This window comes from Rhinatrema bivittatum, chromosome 4 (genome assembly GCF_901001135.1).
Source record: "Rhinatrema bivittatum chromosome 4, aRhiBiv1.1, whole genome shotgun sequence".
NCBI lineage: Eukaryota > Metazoa > Chordata > Amphibia > Gymnophiona > Rhinatrematidae > Rhinatrema > Rhinatrema bivittatum.
Genome location: NC_042618.1, coordinates 28,532,243 through 28,556,133, shown reverse-complemented (window position 1 = coordinate 28,556,133; position 23,891 = coordinate 28,532,243). Strand labels below are relative to the sequence as shown.

General features: G+C 44.5%; 1 protein-coding gene across 3 annotated transcripts in view; it reads right to left on the bottom strand.

The window, feature by feature from the left end:
* The window catches only part of VRK1 (VRK serine/threonine kinase 1), a 125,095-nt gene that overhangs the window by 27,610 nt on the left and 73,594 nt on the right, over positions 1 to 23,891 (bottom strand). For all 3 annotated transcript variants that reach the window (XM_029597908.1, XM_029597909.1, XM_029597907.1), the window contains exons 9-11: positions 23,637 to 23,757; positions 9,296 to 9,351; positions 9,031 to 9,212 (exon numbers count right to left, since the gene is read on the bottom strand). In XM_029597908.1, the coding sequence (XP_029453768.1) occupies positions 9,031 to 9,212; positions 9,296 to 9,351; positions 23,637 to 23,757 (359 nt within the window). The remainder of the gene's footprint in view (positions 1 to 9,030; positions 9,213 to 9,295; positions 9,352 to 23,636; positions 23,758 to 23,891) is intronic.

Here is a 23,891-nt window from a genome sequence, read left to right as displayed (position 1 = left end):
GTCAGACATCACGTGGACTGCCTGACCCTGGAGTAAGTGGCTGAACTGTAGACACTCCAATCTGACCGCCCGAGCTTTCAGGCGGTTTATGTTCCAGAGCGCTTCTTCCTTGGTCCAATGCTCCTGGGCCATCAGTTCCTGATAATGAGCTCCCAACCCTGGAAGCTCGCGTCTGTCGCAAGGACCAGCCAGTTCGGCAGGGATAGGTTTACACCCTTGTCCAGCTTCCTGAAGCCACCACTGGAGCAGAGAACATACTTCCATCGATAAGTGGACGCAAATCGAACAGGCTTGAGCCAGCGAGTTCCAACGTGACAGCAGAGAGTGTTGAAGTGGCCGCATGAGTGCCCTCGTCCACGGTACTACCTCCGGGGTTGACGCCATCAAACTGAGGACCTGAAAATAGCTCCATACCTTGGGGCAAATCGTGCTAGTCAACCGACACACTTGGGATATCAACTTCCTTACCTGCAAAGGCGGGAGGAAGACCTTGCCCTGCTTGGTGTCGAACTGGACTCCCAGATATTCCAAGGACTGGGAGGGCATAAGGCTCCTCTTGTCCATATTTACAACCCAACCAAGCTCCTGAAGCAGGGATGTCACCCTGCTGGTCACCTGGAGAATCTTCCCATAAAACTTTGCCTGGATCAACCAGTCGTCCAAGTACAGGTGCACCAGGATGCCCTCTTTCCTCAGTGCTGCTGCTATGACCACCATAATCTTGGAAAATGTTCTGGGGCGGTGGCCAGGCCGAAGGGCAGTGCTCAGAACCGATAATAGCAGCCCAGTACCGCAAAGCGTAAGAAACGCTGATGTTCTTGCTGGATTGGAATATAAAGGTAGGCCTCAGAGAGGTCCAAGAAGGTTAAGAACTCTCCCAGTTGTATGGCCATTATCACGGAGCGCAGAGTTTCCATGCAGAAATGAATTACCCATAGGTGTCTATTGACACGCGAAGGCCAGGATAGGACAAAAGGAACCCACCCTTCTTGGGTACGATGAAATAAGAACATAAGAAAATTGCCATACTGGGTCAGACCAAGGGTCCATCAAGCCCAGCATCCTGTTTCCAACAGTGGCCAAATCCAGGCTACAAGTACCTGCAAGTACCCAAAAACTAAGTATATCCCATGCAACTGATGCTAGTAATAGCAGTGGCTATTTTCTTGATTAATAGCAAGTAATGGACTTCTCCTCCAAGAACTTATCCAAACTTTTTTAAACCCAGCTACACTAACTGCACTAACCACATCCCTGGCAATAAATTCCAGAGTTTAATTGTGTGTGGAGTGAAAAATAATTTTCTCCGATTAGTTTTAAAGGTGCTACATGCTAATGTCATGGAGTGCCCTCTAATCCTTCTATTATCCGAAAGAGTAAATAACCGATTCACATTTACCCATTCTAGACCTCTCATGATTTTAAAGATCTCTATCATAATCCCCCCCCCCCCCGCCCTCTCCTCCAAGCTGAACAGCCCTAACCTCTTTAGTCTATCCTCATTGGGGATCAGTTCCATCCCCTTTATTTTGATCGCCCTTCTCTGTACCTTCTCCAGGTGCACCTATATCTTTGAGATGTGGCGACCAGAATTGCACACAGTATTCAAGGTGTGGTCTCACCATGGAGAGATACAGAGGCATTATGACATCCTCAGTTTTATTCACCATTCCCTTCCTAATAATTCCCGTTTGCTTTTTTGACTGCTGCAGCACACTGAGCCAACAATTTCAAAGTTTATCCACTATGACGCCTAGATCTCTTTCCTGGGCAGTAGCTCCTAATATGGAACCTAACATTGTGTAACTATAGCATGGGTTATTTTTCCCTACATGTATCACCTTGCACTTATCCACATTAAATTTCATCTGCCATTTGGATGCCCAATTTTCCAGCCTCCTGCAATTTATCACAATCCATTTGTGAATTAACTACTATGAATAATTTTGTTTCATCTACAAATTTGATTACCTCACCTGTCTTATTCCTTTCCAGATTATTTATAAATATATTGAAAAGCACAGGTCCTAGTACAGATCCTTGAGGCACTCCACTGTATACCTTTTCCACTGAGAGAATTGCAATTTAATCCCACTCTGTTTCCTGTCTTTTAACCAGTTTGTAATCCACGAAAAGGACATTGCCACCTATCACCTGACTTTTTGCTTTTCTTAGAAGCCTCTCATGAGGAACTTTTTCAAATGCCTTCTGAAAATCCAGATACACTACATCCACTGGTTCACCTATATCTACATAGGTATTAACCCCTTCAAAAAAGTGAAGCACATTGGTGAGGCAAGATTTTCCTTCAGTAAAGCCACGCTGACTTTGTTCCATTAAACCATGTCTTTCTATATGTTCTGTGATTTTGATCTTTAGAACACTTTCCACTATTTTTCCTGGCACTGAAGTCAGAGCTGTTTCCCAGATCATCCCTGGAGCCCTTTTTAAATATTGGGGTTACATTAGCCACCCTCCAGTCTTCAGGTACAATGGATGATTTTATTGATAGGTTACAAATTTTTACTGATAGATCTGAAATATTTTTTAGTTCCTTCAGAACTCTGGGGTGTATACCATCCGGTCCAGGTGATTTACTACACTTCAGTTTGTCAATCAGGTCTACCACGTCTTCTAGGTTCACCGTGATTTGATTCAGTCCATCTGAATCATTACCCATGAAAACCTTCTCCATTACGGGTCCCTCCCCAACATCCTCTTCAGTAAACACCGAAGCAAAGAAATCATTTAATCTTTCTGCGATGTATAACTACAAGAAAAGTGGTTTTGATCATGCTGTTGTGCAGGTCACTAGCTAGAACTCAAGTGTGGTGTGTTCATTTCTGAACTGTTACCTCTAGAAGGATATACACAGCATGGAAGGCATCCAGAGAAAGGCTACTAAAATGATGATGCATCTGAATCAGAAGCCCTATGAGATACGATTTACAAAAACTAAACATTTATATCCTCAGGAGTCTGGGAAATATAATAGACATATCTGAAAGGTATTAAAGCACAAGCAGCAAAACCTGTTTCAAGGAAAAAAGTTTTAGAACAAGGGGACATGATATGAAATTTCAAGGGCAAAGACTGAGAAGCATCAGGAAATACTTTTTTCATTTTAAGTTAGTAGACACACGGAACACCCTCCCAGAGTGGATGGTGGAGGCTAACAGTGACACAGTTTAAGAGTACATGGTATAATCACAGAGAATCCTTTACTGCTTTAAAAAAAAAGTGAATAGGAGAAAGTGTAATCTAATGGCACATGTTAAGTGTTTATGGCGCAGTAACGCGCCTGGTTCAACAAGTGCTGAGGCTGCCCAAATGAATAGCAAAGTAGTTCATATGAAAAGTTAGACGTCCTAGAAGAAATACAGGCAACTACGCAGTTATCTGGAGGTTATTAATGGTAGAAATCAGCTAACAGCTGGGTTTGTCTGGCAGGCTGCAAGGACTACAACAGCAGAAAAAGACACATCCAGTCTGCCCAGCAAGTTTATGGTAGTAACTGCTGCCCTGTGCCAAGGGTAGTAATAGTCAAAACCAAGCAACTGTCAAACCCATAACAAAATTACTGCTAGCAACATTTTTATAGGGCGAGTAGCCTTCTTGATAATTCAGACAATACCGAATTTGGACTTGGCCATAGAAGCAGTCTTGTGTTTTTTTTTCCTCTAATGTCTGTGTATCAGTATCCCAGATCGTAAAGTCAGCGCCCAGCATTGGCTGTCTGAATCCAATTCCCCTTTTTAACTAAAAGTCCTAGTTGGTCTGTCTGGTAGGCTACACAAGTTTGAATTTGGACAACTGTGCTATTTAGTTTATTACAAAGCTTTGTGGTTACACATGAGAAAGGTGGAATGCTGAGGAAACTAAGACGGGATCCTACAAGGAAAAAAAGAAAAAAAAAAAAAAAAGGCCCATCCTGGAAATCAAGAGATCTTGCAGGCCATATCTCTCTGGTATCTGTGGTATTCCCCTGGCAGTATGGACAGAACAGCTGGACCTGTTCTTTCTGCTGTCGTCCATTTTAGCTATATAATGGATGATGGCAGAAAGACCAATAGGCACATCCAGTCTGCTCAACCTTTCTGTCCAAGTTACTAATATGGCCAATGCCCGAACATCTGGCCTATAAAACCCTGTGGCATTTCTGGCCACTACCAGATCACTACCAATGTGCTGCACTGACCCAGCTGACACAAGGAGTATGTAGTCTGCCAGATAGACCTGGCAATAACAGCACCTGTGTTTCTCTACAAATTCTAATTATTACTGTATTTCTAGTCTGCCACAGACCCAGCTGCTAGTTAATTTTTATAGCAACCTGTCAAGACGGACCCGCATGCAGGGCTGTCTGAATTTTCTGCTAGCGCTTCTAACATTCATATTAAGCTTTGTCATTACTTCTGTCCACCCCAATGCCACTGGACTATCCTTGCATTAGCTCTTCATTTTTACACAACTAAACATTTCTTGTGTTTGTATTTTGCTTTCTTGAAGTCCATTACCATTTTAGCCTCCACGAGGATGTTCCATCTCCCTGGAATATTTTTGCAAGAACCTAAGAAACTGCCATGCTGGGTCAGACCAAAGGTCCATCAAGCCCAGCATCCTGTCTTGAGAGAGAGAGAGAGAGAGAGAGAGTGAGAGCGACTGTGTGTAGGACAGGGTGACAGAAAGAGGGAGCCTGTGTGAGGGGCAGTACTGACAGAGGGGGGGGGGTCAAACTCTGGCAGTGGAGACAAAGTGGAAGGGGTTGAGCCTAGAGTGGGAGGGGAGAGACAGTGGTAGGTGGAGGAGTTGGGGCCTGAGAGGGCAACCTGAAAGGAGACTGGCTGGGGAGTAGGGGGGAGAGGGTGGAAGAGACACTCTTACAATGTACTTCTAGGGAAATTCTGCTGAAAATATCAAAAAATCTCCTCATCTTTAAGTAATAACTTTTCTGTATTACATTTCCCACTTACTGACTATATCAAGCAATTAAAAAACATTTACAAAAAGAATTTAAGCCTTGGAGCAGATAAAATCTACACCAATTTTAACTGGATAATGTGCAGCCATGCAATTCCCAGCAACTATGTTCAGGAAACCTGATTGACGGCACTGTGCCATCAATCACATCAGGTCACCTAAGGTCACATTTTTCAACCAATAGGGAGTACTGCACTGCTTTCTGTCTCTATGATGCTTTTGTCAAGTTTTACCTCCTGTTTTATCGTGGATTTTTTTTTTCTTTTTTTACTCCCGTTCCATTTGCATGACATTAGCTTACTGCATCCCATGGGGACTCCTATTTTTAATCACACACGTTAAGCAAAACCCACGCTAAAATGTACCTAACTTTAGAGCGAGTTTTGTTATATCAGCCCCTCAGGAAGTGAAAATGAGATGGGTCTGCTCCTGCTCCCTCTGGCTGTGCTTTACAGATCTGTTGGAATTCTTCTCTCTTTCTTCTAGGGCAGTGGTTCTCAACCTTTCTAATGCCGTGACCCCGCAATACAGTTCCTCATGTTGCGGTGACCCCTCGCCCCGCCCTCGCCCCGTGAGGGTGGGGTGAGGGCAGGGCTTTGGTCATATGGGGGCGGGGTTATGGATGGGGTTGGATTTTAGTGCACACTTATTTAATTATGACATTTATAATGTGAATGTAACTCAACTCACCATAGGTTCTCACATGCATGGCACACTGACCCATGATCGTCACGGGGCTAGATGTAAAAGTACAGTTTGTATCCACAGGAACCCCCCTGACCCACAATAATGGATGTAAAGCAGAATTATGACATTCCCCATACAACTCACCCTACAAAAAAGATATTCTGGTTCTAGTGACATCTCAGTAACAGCAACTCAAACTCCTTCTATTTCCAGGCTCAATAGCCCTACTTATGAAAAGACAGCAGTTTACCACCAATGCATGTCCTCTGAGAAAACACAACAAATAAGACCGATACAAACGCTTACATGCTAGCAAAATATCTCATCTCTGTAACAGACACAGAACCGACCTAACATACTCCCAGGATCTGTAGTAATGCACAAACTAATCCGCACACAGTTACACCTGTATTATGGAATACACTCAAACAGGAGCAACCCTATCTATGAAAAGGCAACACTACAAATATTAAATCAGGTCCTAAAAACCAATACACCTCTTATTAGGAAAACAGAACTAGCAAGCAGCTATAGATCCCCACACAGAAATAATTGTAAAACTATACTAATAAGCAGAATAAATGTTTCAAAACAGCTATGAACATCCAACAATTAAAAACTCATAAAAACTATTAAACATTCTCCAAACACCAATAAAATATTTCAAAAAAGCAGACATCACACAATTAAAATGGCAGTCAAGAAAAATAAACTTAAAAAGCCACCTTTACTTACCCCCTCCAGCAGCTCTCCTACTCCCCTTCCCTGCAGGCCGTGGCACTCACCAGAAGCAGCAGTAGAAGCTAAGCTCTATACTTATGGTCCTCTTCCTTAGTGCCCATGTCTCTCACACACACACACACCATACCAGTCATGCCCCCATGACCAGTTTCTGTCTCTCACACACCAATCATCTCCCAAACAGTCTTTGGCACACACACACCAGTCACCTTCCTGAACAGTTTCTCTCATGCCATACACACACACACACACACAGGCTTCCCACTCCCGTGTTCTACTTACATATATGGGCTTCTCACTCTCATAATCACTTTCTCTGTCTCTCTCTCTCTCTCACACACACACTCACTCACTCACCAGTCTCTCACTCCCATGCTTGTTCTCTCCACATGCACAGGCTTCTCATTCCCATAATCACTTTCTCTCTGTTACACACACCCCAGTCTCTCTCATTTCCATGCTCACTCTCCACGTGCACAGGCTTCTCATTCCCTGAATCACATTCTCTCATATTCACACACACACACACCAGTCTTTTTCTCTCACACGCACCATCACCTTACCAAGCAGTCTCTCTCTCTCATGCATGCACACTCACCCAGGTTTCTCTCTCCCATGCTTTCTTTCACCCCCACAACACCAGGCTTCTTACGCCCATGCTTTCTCACATACCCAGACTTCTCACTTCCATGCTTTTTCTCTCTCTCACACACACACACATCAGTCACCTCCCTGACTAATGTCTCACACTCTCACATACACATCAGTCATCTCCCTGAGCAATCACTTTCATTGTCTCTCACATACACACACACATCAGCTCTCTGACCAGTCAATCACACACAGGCTGGCTGGCTGCTTCTCTCTCTTTCTCTCACTCACTTCCTCTTCTCCCCCGAGCACAAATGGGAGCTGCAGCAGCCTCCGCTGGCCAAGAAAGAAGAATCCCATCGGCCGCGGGAGGCTCATGCTGCTGTCTCCTTTCTCCATTACCGGCTACTTCTATTGCTCGAGGACCGATGCTGCAGCCGCTGCTGCTACTTTTTTGCGTGGCGCGGCTCTCTCTCCTTCCCGCGCACCGCGATTCACTTCCTGTTCCGGGTCACGGGAGGGGGGGGGCAGGCGCAGGAAGAAGAAAAGGCCCAGCCACGGGTGCACAGCTTCTTCTAGCGCCGCTGCCGTTCCCGCTGGGCTTGAATGTGCTGACAGCCCGGCGGCAACGGCAGCGGGAGAGACCGGGAGCGCGCGACACACCTGCCGGTGCTTGGCGGCGCCGCGGACCGGCAAAAAACTCCCACGGCCCGGTCCCGGTCCGCGGACCGGTGGTTGGGGACCCCTGCTTTAGGCGACCCCTGTGTTTTGGGCGTTCGACCCCCGCCGGGGTCGCGACCCACAGGTTGAGAACCGCTGTTCTAGGGCCACCAGAAATGTAATTTTTACTCCTGCCCTGACCAAGGACAAAGGCATGCTAAACTGGCTCCCTACATTACCCAGTAATAGTTAATACCTTCACTTACCTACGAGCAGACTAACTCTTTCTCCCCGCACGTTTAATTTGGTGCTAAACACCATTACATACCAAGGACAGGTTTGCGCAAACAAAAACAACAAAAACACCCTAAGCACAGGAGTAAAACAAATTGCACCGTGGTCAGCTTATCACATCGGCCCTTAAGGGAAGAAGCCCATTCGCTTCCGGTTCAATCCATCCCTGGCCACCGGGGCGGGAGGAATAGAATAAAATGTACACATATATTGCCAAGGAGATTACCGTTTCCAATAGCAAACATTAAGCCCTGCTATTAAAGAACTAGGAAATGTTTCTCCATCATAACCAGCCTGCTTTTTTTTTTTTTTAGCTCTTTCACCAGTGTTTATATTCCTGAGTCACCTCTTGTGTATCAATATGAATTCTTTACCATGTTTTTACCCTTTAGGAAATTAAGGGGGGGGGGCGGAGTGTAAACACCTATCTTTTGACAACCCTGTTTACTGTACCCCAAAACAAAAAATGGGGCCACGAAATCTCCTTCTCAGCTATTGCTTCTGTATATTATACTTTAAATGCCTTAATATTATGGCTGTGTGGAATTCTAATCAGAATAAGTTCAGCAGTGCTAAGCTTAATTTGTTCTTTTTCCCCCCCCCCCCCCAAGAGCCAATAGTTTTCAGAAGCTGAAACTAGATTAAAAACTAGAAGTTGCACAAAACAAAACACAATTGGGGTTTTGGTTTTTTCTTTTTGCACAGCTATCATTTTACAAACATGCTTGCTGAACAGTCCTTTTACCCAAATTTTACAAACCAAAAAAAGTTTGTATAAAATCATGGCCAATTCTGTAAAACTGATTAAGCCAAGAAGTAATGCAAGACTTGCTTCTATGGATGTGTGAAAAAGGAAGAGTAGTCTTGCAAAACTCGCAGAAGCAAAAAGATTTGCTTTTGTGTCATCACTGCTTGGGTGGGAGGCGGCAGCAGCAAAGAGGAACAGAGCACCGGTTGATGGCGCGCGCGCGAGTGTGAGTTTGCACTTTGCTGATGAAAGTCTGGCTTCAACGCCACCAACATCCGGGGAACAGGAACTGTGAAGAGGTGGTTTTAAGAAACGAACGGAAAACAAACCTTGCGTTCTCTCTTGTTCGGCAAGCCTCCATTCATTTCCAATTGTGCGAAGTCCATTTTGCCATCATCTTTACTGCCAATGGCCTTGAGGCCCTGCAGGAGGATATCTCGTAAGCGTGAATACGGTGGCCGTGTCGAGTAACCCAGTTCGTAGACTGCCAACATATACTTGGTAATTTCCTCTGAGAAGATTACAGACACCCAAGTTATTCTTACTGATTAGACACACATACATAGACACACTAAATGTAACAACTCTTCATACCTGGCTTCTTCTCAGGAAAGCATCTATCCAGCAGAGAAGAAACTTCATCACTAAAGCTGGAACGAGAGAGAATCACTGTTATCAGCTTATACAAATAAAGCAAGTTCACTTAACTGTACACCAAGGGTTCCCTAGAGAGCAGGATGAATTAGCCATTTTGTGTAGGATGAGTTAAATAATAATACCTATACAGAGCACAGAGAGCAGAGTGGCTTACCTGTAACAGGTGTCCTCCGAGGACAGCAGGATGTTAGTCCTCACACATGGGTGACATTGGGAAAACTTATGTGAAAGTTTCTAGAACTTTGACTATGCACAATGAGCATGCTCAGCATACCGTATACCACACATCCATGCGGGGGTCCCTCGCCAGTCTTTAAAACATAGAATTATAAATAAAACAAAATAGGAGAAAACGTAACTCCGCGAGGTGGCAGGCAAGGGCTAACATCCTGCTGTCCTCTGAGAACACCTGTTACAGGTAAGCAACTCTCTTCCCCAAGGACAAGCAGGATGCTTGTTGATCCCCAACACAAAAGGGGATCAACAAGCACCTAACCAGGTGCGAACAGGCATAACAGTGCTGTTGGTAACAGAGGGGGGAGACAGCCTGAACCCAAATAATGGACGCTAGGCAGGGAGAGGTGGGTTCTACACCACAAACAGGTTCCAAAGGACAGACTGGTCAAACCTACCTTCGAGTTGGTCATCCCTATCTAGAGAATAGTGTGATGTGAACGTGTGGCGAGAACACCACATTGCAGCCTTGCAGATCTCCATGGGAACTGCTCGCAAGTGGGCCACCAATGTTGCCATGGCTCTGACAGAATGAGCCTTGACATGCTCCCCAAGGTACAGTCCCACCTGGGCATAACAGAAGGAAATGCCAATTGAATAGTGTCTGTTTAGCAACGACAACGTCCAACCTATTCCTATCAAAAGAAAAGAAAAATTGGGTGGACTGTAAATGGGCTTCTGCCCCCTCCCGATAGAAGGCTAAGGCTCGCTTGCAGTCCAAAATATGCACCAGAGACATGTGTCCTGCTGCTGCTTGGCCACCTCCTGGCACCTGCATCCAGATGTCTTGCAAGTATTAGTTCATATAGAGCTGGTAGGCAGCAATGAAGGCAATAAGCATGGCGCCTTGAAACACCTTCCTCTCAAGAGCATCCATTGCTCTGTGGTCCTTCCCCAGGGGTGCTGAGGAATGAGTCCGAGAATGCTTGGCCCTACGAGAGCAGATTTGACAACCACTGACTGGTGGGGGCAGCTGATGCTTATCGAATTCAGCAGCTTTCTGGAAGAGGTAAACCCCATCTGCCTTCTTAACAGGAGGCACTGTGAGGGGATTTTCCCATATCCTCAGCAGCAGCTCCTAAGGACTGGGCCTGCCATGATCTCCTCGATGGACTGGAGGATTTCAAACCATTTTGTGCCTGGCATCCTCTTCCATTAACAAATGAAATGGGATGGCTTCTGCTATCAAACCCTGTGAAGCTCATGTCCTCCGGTGGAGACTCCCTTTGCTCCTCTGGAGGAGAAGGGTCTGATGGGACTCCAAAGCATCATACCCCCAGGGGTCCTCATCCTCACTGTAAGCTACAGGGGATGGGGCCCTAGGTGCTCAGCTTTTGTCCAGAGGTGCGGGCTCCGGTAAACCTAGATGGAGGGCTGCAAGCCTCGGCGCCTCTGCTGACCCATGTGGAGTTTCCTCCTCGATGAACCGGCAATGACCACCATATTCTTAGGGGGAAGCACTGATGCCCAACTATGTACAGATGCTGTCCCAGGTACTGACGCCAGCTGAGTCATAACGCACCGATGAGCACATTTAGCTTCTCCAGCAACAGTACAAGGAAGGGGAGCAGCGGGTCCGGTGCCGTTGGTGCCACAGGATGGAAGCCCTGCAGCACCCGATCTATTGCCAGCTGGACACTGGACTCTGTGCTCCAGCTCCGCCTTGAGCGTTGCCAATGCCAAGACAGACTGGGAGGGAGGGAGGAGAGGTGGCCAGATCGTCTGACCTGTGAGATGGATCGGTGACTGGCATCAGGATCAGTGGAGACAGTCATGGATCTCCGGCACCAGTGGAGGACTGGCATTCCTCACCATGGGGGCATTGAGGCATAAGCCTATGCATCTTGTACTGAGACTGGTGCTGATGCTTCTTTGGCTTCCCTAAATGCTCGGCCCAGTTTTTACCCCGAGTGCAGAGGCAAATGATGAGGAGCCAGATGTCCTCTGTCTGGAGAGAGACAGTGGGTGGTCTCCAGTACCCTTATCCGCCGACGGCACCAACAGAACAGATGGTCCTGCTGTCGTCGATAGTGCGGCGTCTGTCGATGCTGACGGCTCAGACTTCAACCCAAACAGCTATTCCATCTTGTCGAGTCGAAGCAGACTTCCTTTCGGTATCATTTGAGCGCATAAGCGGCAACCCCAGACATCATACGATATCCCCAGGCAGAGGACACATATCTCATGAGAATCAGTAATGGACATGGTCCTCAGGCACTGCCAAAAACTGGGCATGGCCATGTCAGGACAAAACAAAAGGGCCACAAAATCAAAATAGATGGCAGCTGGTGTTGCTGGCCAGTCAGCACGGGGGAATCGACCACTAAAGGAAACTTGCCAGAATTGCCGAAAACCCTAACTAGGAACACTACAGGGAGGCATCATGAGGGCCCTAGCGATGGAACGACAAGAAAAAACCCACGAAAAACATGAGGAAAGTTTTCCACAAGGCCAAAACAGCTAAAGTGAACTCACTCGTACCCAGAGGCTTACAGCTCCATGAAAAAAAGATTGAGTGGGACCCCGTATGGATGCGTGGTATAGGGCATGCTCAGCGTGCCCAGTCAAAGTTCTAGAAATCTTGACATAAGTTTTCTGCATTGGGGCTCCATCTGATGTTACACGTGTGAGGTCTGCTTGTCCTCATTAAAAAAAAAAATTAAAAAAATTTTATTCAAAGTATGCGCAGGAGTTCCCATGCATTGGCTCATAAGCCTCTCAGTCTCTTCCAGAGCTTAAACTTTAGCAAGATAGTCAACTCTCCAGGGAGGCAAGTGTGTATTAAGAATGGCTGATTCATCCTGTCTATAGAGAATCCCGCATACAGGTAAGCAAATTTACTCTCTCGGCTGACAAGTAGGCATGAATTAGCCATTATGCATGGGGAGTCCAAGCTAAGGGTTGCAGAATGGAAGCACTTAAAGCAACCCAGATCCACCAAAGTGGAGAATAGACTATTAGGTTAATAGGATACCTTGAATTGCTTGTAGAAAGCTGTCACCTCAGGGCATGCTGTCCAGACAGTAAGGAACATGAAGGTGTGAACAGACAACCCTGTAGCAGCTTTGCAAAATGTCTTCAACAGAAGTAGCTCTGAAATAAGTCACTGAGGTTGCCATGGCTTTCACTTGATAAGCCTTGACAGTCTAATCTGTAAACTGGACAACACACAATAGTGAACTGTACAGTTTGCTAGCCAATTGGACAGTTTGTTTGGAGTAACTGCCAGGGAACCCAGGGTTCAAATCCCACTGCTGCTCCTTGTGACCTTGGGGTAGTTGCTTCATCCTCCATTGCCTCAGGTACAAACATACTGGGTGATTTATCAAGTCATGGTGCTCTAATGCCCGTTCAACAGCGTATATCACGATAGCACACTATCATGGCAATATACCTGATAATTTGCATCACCCTCTTCAAGTTCCCTCCCCTATAACAATGACCTGCTTTGCATAAATGAATAATGCAAATGCATGCAAAGGTGGTCATTAATAGGCAATGATATAAATATTTTATCACGGCCGATCTGGGAAATTAGTAAGTGTAACACGGGTCCTGAGGCTGCCACATTATATTTAAAGGGCCATACAAATTCTACAAAAATGACCACAGCAAAAAGGTTCAGCCAGGATTCTCCCCCCCCCCCCCCTTCCCATAGAAAATAGTGCAGTGAAAGTTCCCTCCCTCCGTCCCATCCCACGAACACCCTGAAATTGTTGGGCATATAGTGCCCTCCTCCCCAAAGGTATTCAATATAATCACTGGGGCTCAGTGGGACCTCTGGACCCCATTTCTGAATCCATTAAAAACATGAATAAGCTCCCACAATGGGGCCCCAGGGCACCCCCTTGCACCTGGTCCAGGTTGGTGCCATTTTTCAAAATGGCACCAACCTGACCTTGCCCCTGTCACGCAAGTGGGGCAAGGTCCATGGATCAGACTTAGGACACAGTCTAGGTCCGATATCTGGACCTTGCCCATGGACCAGGTGCAAGGGGGTGCCTTGGGTCCCATCATGGCAGCTTAAAGAGTCAAGGGGTGCTGGCCAACTGAAACAGTGATTTCACTGAAAACCTTTGGGGGGAGGGGGAGAAAGAGGGGAAGCACTATATTCCCAATAATTTTGGGGTGCCTATTGGAGTGGGAAATCTTCACGGTAATATTTTGTTTTGGGGGGGGGCATGCTGGATTTTGAAGACTGGGTTGGGGGGGGCTCTCACAGTATGAAATCTATTTTTTCACCTTTTGGGGGTCAAGGCCACCTTAAGTGGTGGCTCCGGGTTGAACAGGGGGTCAAGTACTGACCCCCACTCAACTTTTTACCGTAGCAATATTTTTTTGGCAGTGGCCCTTTAAGGGATGGCTGTCCCTTAAGGTTGGGGCCGCCATCACATGTAAAAGGCCGCAAGCTGCATTTTTGTCCTGTGGTGTTTGGCCATGAGACAAAAGAACGCGCCATACAGAAGCAATATTAGTGGGGCCCCCCTTTCCCTAACTATCACAGAAACACCACCCCTGGGATAGTGGGACTCCTCCTGCAAAGAGACATCGGGGCTTGATGCATCTAGGTGTTAAGTACCTGAACATAATCTGCTTTGAAGTACTGGAAAAAACACAGATTTATATAAAAGAAAAAAAGCTATTCCTGATCTACTGGCATCACATGACACAAACTGTTGAGAAGCTCAATGGTGAGGTAGAGTCTTCTTTAGGTACTATGTTAGGGCTCTTTTACAGTCCAAAGACTGAAGAGCCCATTCTCCTTTGTGCGCACAGGGTCTTGGGAAGATTAATCAAGCCACTGTGCTATTTGCAGTTTGAAAAAACGCAGATACCACTTTCAGGAAGTACTTGGAATGAGTTCATAGAACCACCTTATTGTGAAAAAACAAACAAAAAAACCAAAACAAAACTCAAGTATGGAATATGAAACTAGAGCTTGCCGTTCACTTACTTTTCATGCTGAAATTACAGCCATGAGAAATACTTTCCAGGAGATAAATCAAATTCCCCAACTCTATAGATCGAAAAGTGGTTTCATGAGATGAGCTAGGACTACAGAGGTCCCAAGACACTGAAGGCTTGGAATGCCACAGTCCTTTCAATCTCAATACCCTGGGATGGAGAGCGGTCAGAGCCCCTTCCACCTGCTGGCAACATGTCACAATAGCACCAAGATGAACTTTGAAGATGTGCTAAGGCCTGAGACTGAAAGAGTATAGAAACTAAAGCAAGTTCCTTGGTCCAGCTTGTTGATTCTACACCAAGATGAAGACTTCTAGTTAAGTCACAGGATGTTCTGGTTGAAGGTCTGTCAAAAATCAGAACATCCTCCCACTCTTTGTGATGGAGCATGGAAGAAACTACTACATGTTCAACATCCATGCTGTAAGAGCCAGCATTGGAAGAAGCTGCCTCTTTCCTGAGTGATGAATGTGAGACATTCCCAACAGAATAGAGACTGAACTGATAGATGGACAAGTTAAAGATACCACATTTGCCATGGTCAGGCTGATGCTATGATCCTAGCATGTCCTAAAGGAATCAGTGGGTATGCATAAAATAGACTCCATTCTAGCACAAAAGCACTGGGAGCAGATATGTAACTGCACAGACGCATGAGCAGAATTTCTACCTTTGTGTGAGGCAACCAGATGGATCATTTGAACAAGTCTTCAATCCCTTGATTCAGGTACCACTCATGCAGTTAACATAAGTGCCACAATGGGTCAGATCAAGGTCCATCAAGCCCAGCATACAATATGTTCTGGATATCAGGAAGGTAGGTCACCTGGAGAGGAGCACTGTAATGCCCTGTTCATGACAAAATTCAGAGTGCCTCCTGGCAGAAGGTGTAGGAGCTTGTACCACCCTACTTGTTTAGGTAGAACATAGCCATTTGGTTGTCCACCCAGATCACTATTCCCTTTCCTCAAACGTGAGAGAAAACCCTTAGAGCATAGCAGATGGCTCGCAGCTCCAGGTGGTTGATTTGTAGAGGACTCTCCACTGAAGACCATGATCCTTGGATCCACATTTCTCCCACCTCATGCAGAAACACCAGTAGATAGTCACTATATACAGTGCATTCACCACGGAAGGGATGCTCTTACCCTAGAGGGCACAGAGATTTAGTAGGTTAAAGACTGATAGAGTTGATCACATTGGTTTTGAAGGCTCCATCATAGGTGCTCTGTCCTGATAGACACCTTACCAGGCCCTTCAGCAGCACCGATCTTGACAGGATGAAATGCTTTTTCCTGAAGTGAATCTATCCAGGCTCTTATGAACTAAATTCTTTGAGCTGGAATCAGGTTTGACTTGGCAAAATTGACCAGGAAACATGGCTTGGAGTCATATGGTCCTTGAGAAACTAAATACTGATGGGGATGGACCCATCAGCACCCAATTCCCTGCCGATGAAGCTGTGCCACCACTACAAGGCATTTTATGAACACACTCTGGGCCAAAGGGGAGAACCTGAGAAACTTCCAATGGGAGGATTAATGGGAATATCTGCACACGTGTCCTTCAGATCCAGTATACACATCCAATCCATCAGTTGAATGAAAGGGAGAACAATCTAGAGGATATTTACCTTGAACCTCTTCCACACCAACAACTTATTCAGTCTCCACAAGTGCACTAAGTCTTGGGGGCCACACCCCCCCACGACTTCTTGGGAAATAAGGAAATACCTGAAAAATAATCCCTGGCCCCAATCCTGAGTGGTAGGGTTGACTGCTTTCTGTTGAAGGATTGACTCCACTTTCAGTTACAGTTGGGCCAACTAAAAAAGGTCTGAGCTGAAGACTGAGGTCCACAAGGTCAGAGGAGGGAGACAAACTTAACATGCACCATATTTTTCAGGATCCACTGATCTTTGGAATCATGGCGCCATTCCAGAAGAAGGGAGGATTGACTAAACTCTTTCCCCTCACCAAAGAGGAGAGAGAGAGACAGGTCTCAAAAAAAAAAAAAAAAAAAGTGTTCCAGGCTTAACATAAGAAATTGCCATGCTGGGTCAGACCAAGGGACCATTAAGCCCAGCATCCTGTTTCCAACAGTGACCAATCCCAGGCTTCAAGTACCCAAACACTAAGTAGATCCCATGCTACTGATGCCAGTAATAGCAGTGGCTATGCCCCAAGACAACTTGTTTAACAGTTTTTATATACCGGTGTTCATCGAAGATATCACGTTGGTGTACATTGAACAGAAACATTACGCCAGAGGCATCTGACAGGAAACATGATGGAATATATGATTTTAACTTGGGTGAACAGCGTAATATGAAGAAAAGTCAAGGTAATAAAAAAAAGATATATAGGATATTTAACGGATAACAATATTATATAATATATACAGGATAAAGAATGAGATGCAATAGGGCTGAGAAAGAGGTGGGGACCTAAAATTGGGATTATAGGGGGGGGGGGGGAAGGGGGAGAGGGTATGGACTTCTCCTCCAAGAACTTATCCAAACCTTTTTTAAATCCAGCTACACTAACCATATCCCCTGGGCAACAAATTCCAGAATGTAATTGTGTGTCGAGTGAAAAAGAATTTTCTCAGATTAGTTTTGAATATACTATTTGCTAATTTCATGGAGTGCCCCCTAGTCCTTCCATTATCCGAAAGAGTAAATAACCAATTCACATTTACCTGTTCTAGACCTCATGATTTTCAGACCTCCATCATTTCCTCCTTAGCAGTCTCTTCTCCAAGCTGAATAGCCCTAACCTCTTTAGCCTTTCCTCATAGGGAAGCTGTTCCATCCCCTTTATCATTTTGGTCACCCTTCTCTGTACCTTCTCCAGTGCAACTATATCTTTTTTGAGATGTGGCGACCAGAATTGTACCAGTACGCATGGGTATGGTCTCACAATGGAGTGATACAGAGGCATTATGACAATATCTGTTTTATTCACCATTCCCTTCCTAATATTCTATTTGCTTTTTTGATTGCCCCAACACACTGAGCTGATATTTTCAATGTATTATCCACTATGACTCCTAGATCTTTTTCCTGGGTGGTAGCTCCTAATATAGAACCTAACATCGTGTAACTACAGCATGGGTTATTTTTCCCAATATGCATCACCTTGCACTTGTCCACATTAAGTTTCATCTGCCATTTGGATACTCAAGCTTCCAGTCTCACAAGGTCCTCCTGCAATTTATCACAATCCACTTGTGATTTAACAACTCTGAATTTTGTATCATCTGCAAATTTGATTACCTCACTCATCCTATTCCTTGCCAGATCATTTCTAAATTTATCGAAAAGCACGGGTCCTAGTACAGATCCCTGAGGCACTCCACTGTTTACCCTTTTCTACTGAGAAAGCCAACCATTTAATCCTACTCAGTTTCCTTTTAACCAGTTTGTAATCCACAAAAGGACATTGCCTCCTATCCCATGACCTTTTAGTTTTCTTAGAAGCCTCTTAAGAGGAACTTTGTCAAACGCCTTCTGAAAATCCAAATACACTACATCTACCGGTTCACCTTTATCCACATAAAAAAAAATGAAGCAGATTTGTGAGGCAAAACTTCCTTTGAGTAAATCCATGTTGACTGTGTTCCATTAAACCATATCTTTCTATATATTCTGTGATTTTGATCTTAAGATTAGTTTCCACTATTATTCCTGGCACTGAAGTCAGGATCACTGGTCTATAGTTTCCCAGATTGCTCCTGGAGCCCTTTTTAAATATTGGGGTTACATTAGCTATCCTCCAGTCTTCAGGTACAATGGATGATTTTAATGATAAATTTGTAAACTTAACTAATAGATCTGAAATTTCATTTTTTAGATACTTCAGAACCCTGGGGTGCATACCATTCGAGCCAAGTGATTTCTTATTCTTTAGTTTGTCAATCTGGCCCACTACATCTTTCAGGTTCACAGTGATTTGGTTCAGTTCATCTGACTCATCACCCTTGAAAACCATCTCTGGAACTGGTATCTGTTGTATTTTGGACATTGAAGCATGGGCCCTTGGTTGCTGTAAGAGATGGCACCTCCCACAGGGCGGGGCCCTGGGGGACTTGCAGCGATAGGCTAGCTCAAGGCAGAGATGGACACAGAGAATTAGCTTTATTGTACTGCAACGTAGATGGTGACCTGAGGAACAGGTGATGATTCCAGCCAGGAGATGAGGAATCAGATGGCAAAGTTCTGTCTGTAGGTTGCAGGGTGGAAACAGCAGTTCCAGTCGCACCAGGTCCCAAGAGGGAGATGGGTCCAGTAGTGGTCCATGAAGCAGGGTAGGCAAAGAACCCAAGCTTAGATGGAGAAACAAATAGAACCGATATTGGTCTGCGGTAGGCCGAGGATCTATGAAGAGAGAGGTGAGACAAAGCAAAGACAGAACTGGAGCAGCAGTACTCACTCTGATGCTGGTAGTTGTAGTAGAAGGGAACCCCTGAGGAGCGGAGGTCCCGGATGAACAAGGGCCCCAAGGAGCGGGTACCTTAGGTGTCCTAGTTGGTAGGAGGTAACCCCAGAGGGTAAGGAGGAGCGAGGCAAGGCCCCCATGGAGCGGGTACCTAAGTCGTCCTGGAGCGAGAGTACACAGAGCGGAAGCGTCTGGTAATGTGGAGAGATCAGCATGGAGAATTCCTTGCTAACTCGTAGAAGGAATCGTGAGCGGAGATTAAATACCAGAGCTATGTCGTCATGCGGTGGGAACGCCCCCGAGGTTCCCACCATGATGCACGTAAAGGACGGGGCTGCGCACGCATGCCCTAGGTCAGTGGTCCCCAACCCTGTCCTGGGGGCCCACCAGCCAGTCGGGTTTTCAGGATATTCACAATGAATATGCATGAGAGAAAATTTGCATGTTAAAATTTGCAGAATGATAATTGCAAAATTAGTATTTGACAAATGTGCAGTTTTGCAGAATTTAATTTTTTTGCGTGGAATTCCCCCAGGAGTAAATTTAGTCTCTTGCAGGATCCTTATCCTGTTGGACTCTATGCCATCCCAGACAAAGCGCCATCCCTCCCCCACTAAGTTCCCCTTCCCTATCATTGTGATGTTTTGTACCCTGGTATGACACTATCCCATTGGTTTTCAGCCTTCCACCAGGTCTGAGATACAAATGAAGTCTCTCCCATCTCACTTAGACGTCTGGCATTGGCATACAGACATTTCAAAGTATATTTTTGGTTTGTATTAACAACCTGCTTTTCAGTTGACAGGGATAATTTGGAATCTTAACTCAGGTGATTCTTTACTTATAGGAACATGGACTACTTTTGCTTTTATTGGTACATCTCTGTTGTGATGCCCTAATGCTCCTGCTTCATTAGTATCCTTCAAAGATAGATACCTTCCAACGAACCATGCACTACTGAGCAACTGCCAGCTTTCCCCTTTGTTCTAGTTTAAAAACTGCTCTTTCCTTTAAAAAAAAAAAAAAAAGTTTCCTAATTGACCCACAAAGCTCCCCCACCTTCCATGCCCAGGTCCACTGGAATCTAGGAGACATCTGCCCGTCATCATAGCAAACGTCAGTCGTGATCAGATGTCATCCATGATAGACATCTTACAGATGCGGTCCCTGAAGCCACTAGATGTGGCCTTCTTGGAAATGTACATAGACTCTTCTTCAGCCCTCTCCCCAGAGCACTAAAATGTGCAGTTGAGGGGCTGCCGAGGCAGCAAGGCAGAGAGAAAAACCTCAGAGAGAGGGTCCATGTCAGTGTATAAGCACAAGTCTCCAAAAGACCACAGGACCAAAGAAAGTGAAAGGACGACTATAATGAGACCCTCACATCAGAGTGGTACAGTGACTCAATGCTCCAAGTTACATTTCAGTTTGGACAGGAATGCAAAGCGTTATACTTCGCTCATGTGTTTTAATCATTTGTCTCAATTTTTATACGCCATGAAAATAGAAGACATGTTTTAAGCAATTTTTAGATTAATGCATTTAAAACATCCTATGTTTTTCCATGTAATGAATGTGATATGGGTAAAACTACACTCAGGAATGGTTTGGTAACACCCAATACTCAAACTCAATGTAAAAGAAATGCCTTCAGAAATTGCAATTCTGCAAATATCATCTATTTTATTCAATGTGACTGCCTGCTCCTTTATGTGGGGAGAACTCGCCCTATTAAGATTTTCATTTGGGTACACCATACCCACCAAATACAGAAAGAGGATGCCCCTATAGTGAAATACTGTCTGACATATCACAAAATTTGAAGACCTGGTCAGTTATCGAATAGGTACCCATCTCATAACAAAGTGGTTGACATCTCTTTATTGAATTTCAAGGAGCACGAATAGATTTTTTTTGACTAGACACAGTCTCACCAAGAGCCCTAAATGAAACTATCAATTGCTTCTCACTATCCTAGCCTCTCTTGTTCTACCTCTCAACTCCGATTAGAGTTTTGAATACAAAATGGACCAAAGTCTGAGAACAGAAGCACATGCCATTTTATTGAGAGTGAATGGGAGTTGCACAGCACTCTGAAGAGTAGTTCACATGGACTAAATGCATTTATTGTAAGTAGAACATTGTTTTTGCACTTTGCAAAATGATGCAGCAGTTACTTATGATATTTGATTCCTTTTATAAAAAACTGTTCACCCCTACAAAAGAACAGCTAAAGAGGTTGGCTTAGTGAAAATATGATAGAGGTCTATGAAACGAGTGGAATGGAGTGGGTAAGTGTTAATCAGTTGTTTACTCTTTCAAAAAGAGTCCATGTGACACACAAAGAAGCTACTAGGTAATACATATAAAACTAATAAATATTTTTATTCAATGCATAATTAAGCTCTGGAATTCACTGCCAGAGGATATGGTGGAAACTATTAGCGTAGCTGCGTTTAAAAAAAGGTTTGGACAAGTTCCTGGAGGAAAAGTCCATTAACCATTAAGGTAGAGTTGCAGAAATCCACTACTTATTCCTGGGATAAGCAGCTTGGAATCTATCTAGCCCTTGGGTTTCTGTCAGGTACTAGTGAACTGGATTGGTCACTGTTGGAAACAGGATAGTGGGCTTGGACTTTTGGACTGATCCAGTATGGCAAGCCTTATATTTGTGTGTCAGATACTAGAGTTCAATGCATTTTAATTTCCACTAAGATATGTGTCGCATGCTCCTGTTTTTTTGGGATATTTTAAAAGCATTAATCTGAAAACTGCTTAAAAATTCTTCTATTTTCATGGCACATAGAAATTGAGACCAATGATTAAAACGCATGAGCAAAATGTAACGCTCTGCATTCCTGCCCTGTCCAAATTGAAAAGTAATTTAACGATTTTAAGTGAATAAAGACCACTCTGACATGAGGCTCTCGGTCCTTTCACTTATTTTGGTCCCGTGGTTTTTTGGAGATTTACGTATCGTATATTTATCATTGGGAATTTATTTGGTTACGACGTGCGTGTAAAAGCTCAGACACAAAAAATGATCAAGGGGCTCATGAGGCAGCGCATATGCGGAAACTCCTATACATGCTCAGTGGTTAAGCTTTACTGAGCTAGCGAGATGGGTCCATTCAGCACCATTACAGGTAACCCATATGTCATTACTAATTCATCCTTGAATGTCAATGGAGAAAAAAATAAATCTTACGTATAAACAAACATTCTATGCATTAATGACATCTCTTACTTTATTTTTTGATTAAAAATAAAGCTAGTCTTAACTTTTCTTTTGAGGGAGAGGGTGGGGTGAACAAATGTGCAACACTTAAGTGTTTTAAATGATTTTGCACATAATTCCAAATGCACTGGGAGATGCAGTTAACAGACAGCATTGGCAGGTGCTGTGCTTAGGAAGTGTCTTTGGACAAAAACAGATTTTTCTTTGAAAAAAAAACCTTGTGCTTTAACATATGGAATGCCAAAAAAAATTATACAAAAGGGATCTATGACGTGACAAAATAACTGTGCAAAGAAGGTACAGATCATTAAATTTGACATGCAGGGAAAAAAAAAATAAAAGAATCTCTCAGTTGAAGCTGTAAAGCAGAAACATCAGGTCAGTATTTTCAGAGAATGAATGCTCCCCCAAAAATCCCCATTGATTTTTGGTGGCAGCATTTAAGTACTATGGAAATGTTACAGCCTCTCATTCCAAGAACTACCCTCACCCTACGGCAAAATGAAGCAGTTTGTGAAGGACAAAATATCCCCAAAACTCTCTGCAGTCACCCGCTCACTCACCTCCACTTCCCACACAATTAGAAGTCTGATGCGCCGCCCACTCTACTTCCTTTTCTAATGGTTTGAATTTGGATCTCGGCCCTTTCGTGGTAAGGAGCCAATTGGGACGCTGCTTCAGTTTTGGCCTGGACCAAGCTTGCCAGAGGCCATTTTGGCAAGGAGAGCCTGCCAACACTCTGAAGCCTCTGCCTTCCTGTCGTGAGTGCTACACTGCTGCCCTACACCGTCTCCTCCCTCTCCTTATCCAATGGCTGTAACAAGCGGAAAGACCATACTGAAGCATAACATACACTAACCATATGAGAACCCTAGCACCTTCTACAAGTTAATGTTGGAAAGCATGCCTAAAGTCCTGCCTCTGCATGCTTTTTCCACTTGTTCTTGCTCAGCTCTCTCACTCAATATGTCAGTGGCTCCGAAGGGGTAAAAAAAAAAAAAAAAAAAAAGTGATGTTACTAGGTAAGCCACCTTGCCACTGGCTAGTGTTGCGTGGAAAGGAGAATTCCATTACAGGCGCATGATGCAGTCTGAAAGTCACCGCGCTCAATTCTTCCCATCCATTTCCATAAAGCTCTTTCATTTTGTGGTTGAGATGGAGGAAGCAGACCCAAGGTATTCGGCTGCTCTGATTAAAATGGTTTTTCAAGTCTCCTAAGTATTTCCTATGTCCTTTTGAACAGCATCATTCGTTAACTCGCTCCTAGAATTTCCTTCGTTACCCAGGCCAACAAATCCAGAACTGTTCTCTGTACCTTCACAAGCTGCTCTCATGGTTATATTTGTAAGTCTGCTTGAGTTGAGAAATAGGAAAAAAAAAAAAAAAAAAAAAAGATTTCCTTTACCGTATCTTGGCATCTCGGACATAGTTAGCATCCTTCAGATTATCCTCCCAGGGCAACCGACCAGAGAGCCACTGGATCATACAGTATCCAAGTATTTCAAGGTCACCTCGTCGTGACGGAGCTGCCAAACACACAGCAACTTGGGTCACAACACAAACAGTACAAAATTCAAGACATCACATTATTTATTCAATCATGCACACTTGCTCCCCTCTCTCCAACACCTTCTCTGTATTTAAATATTTTTATACATCT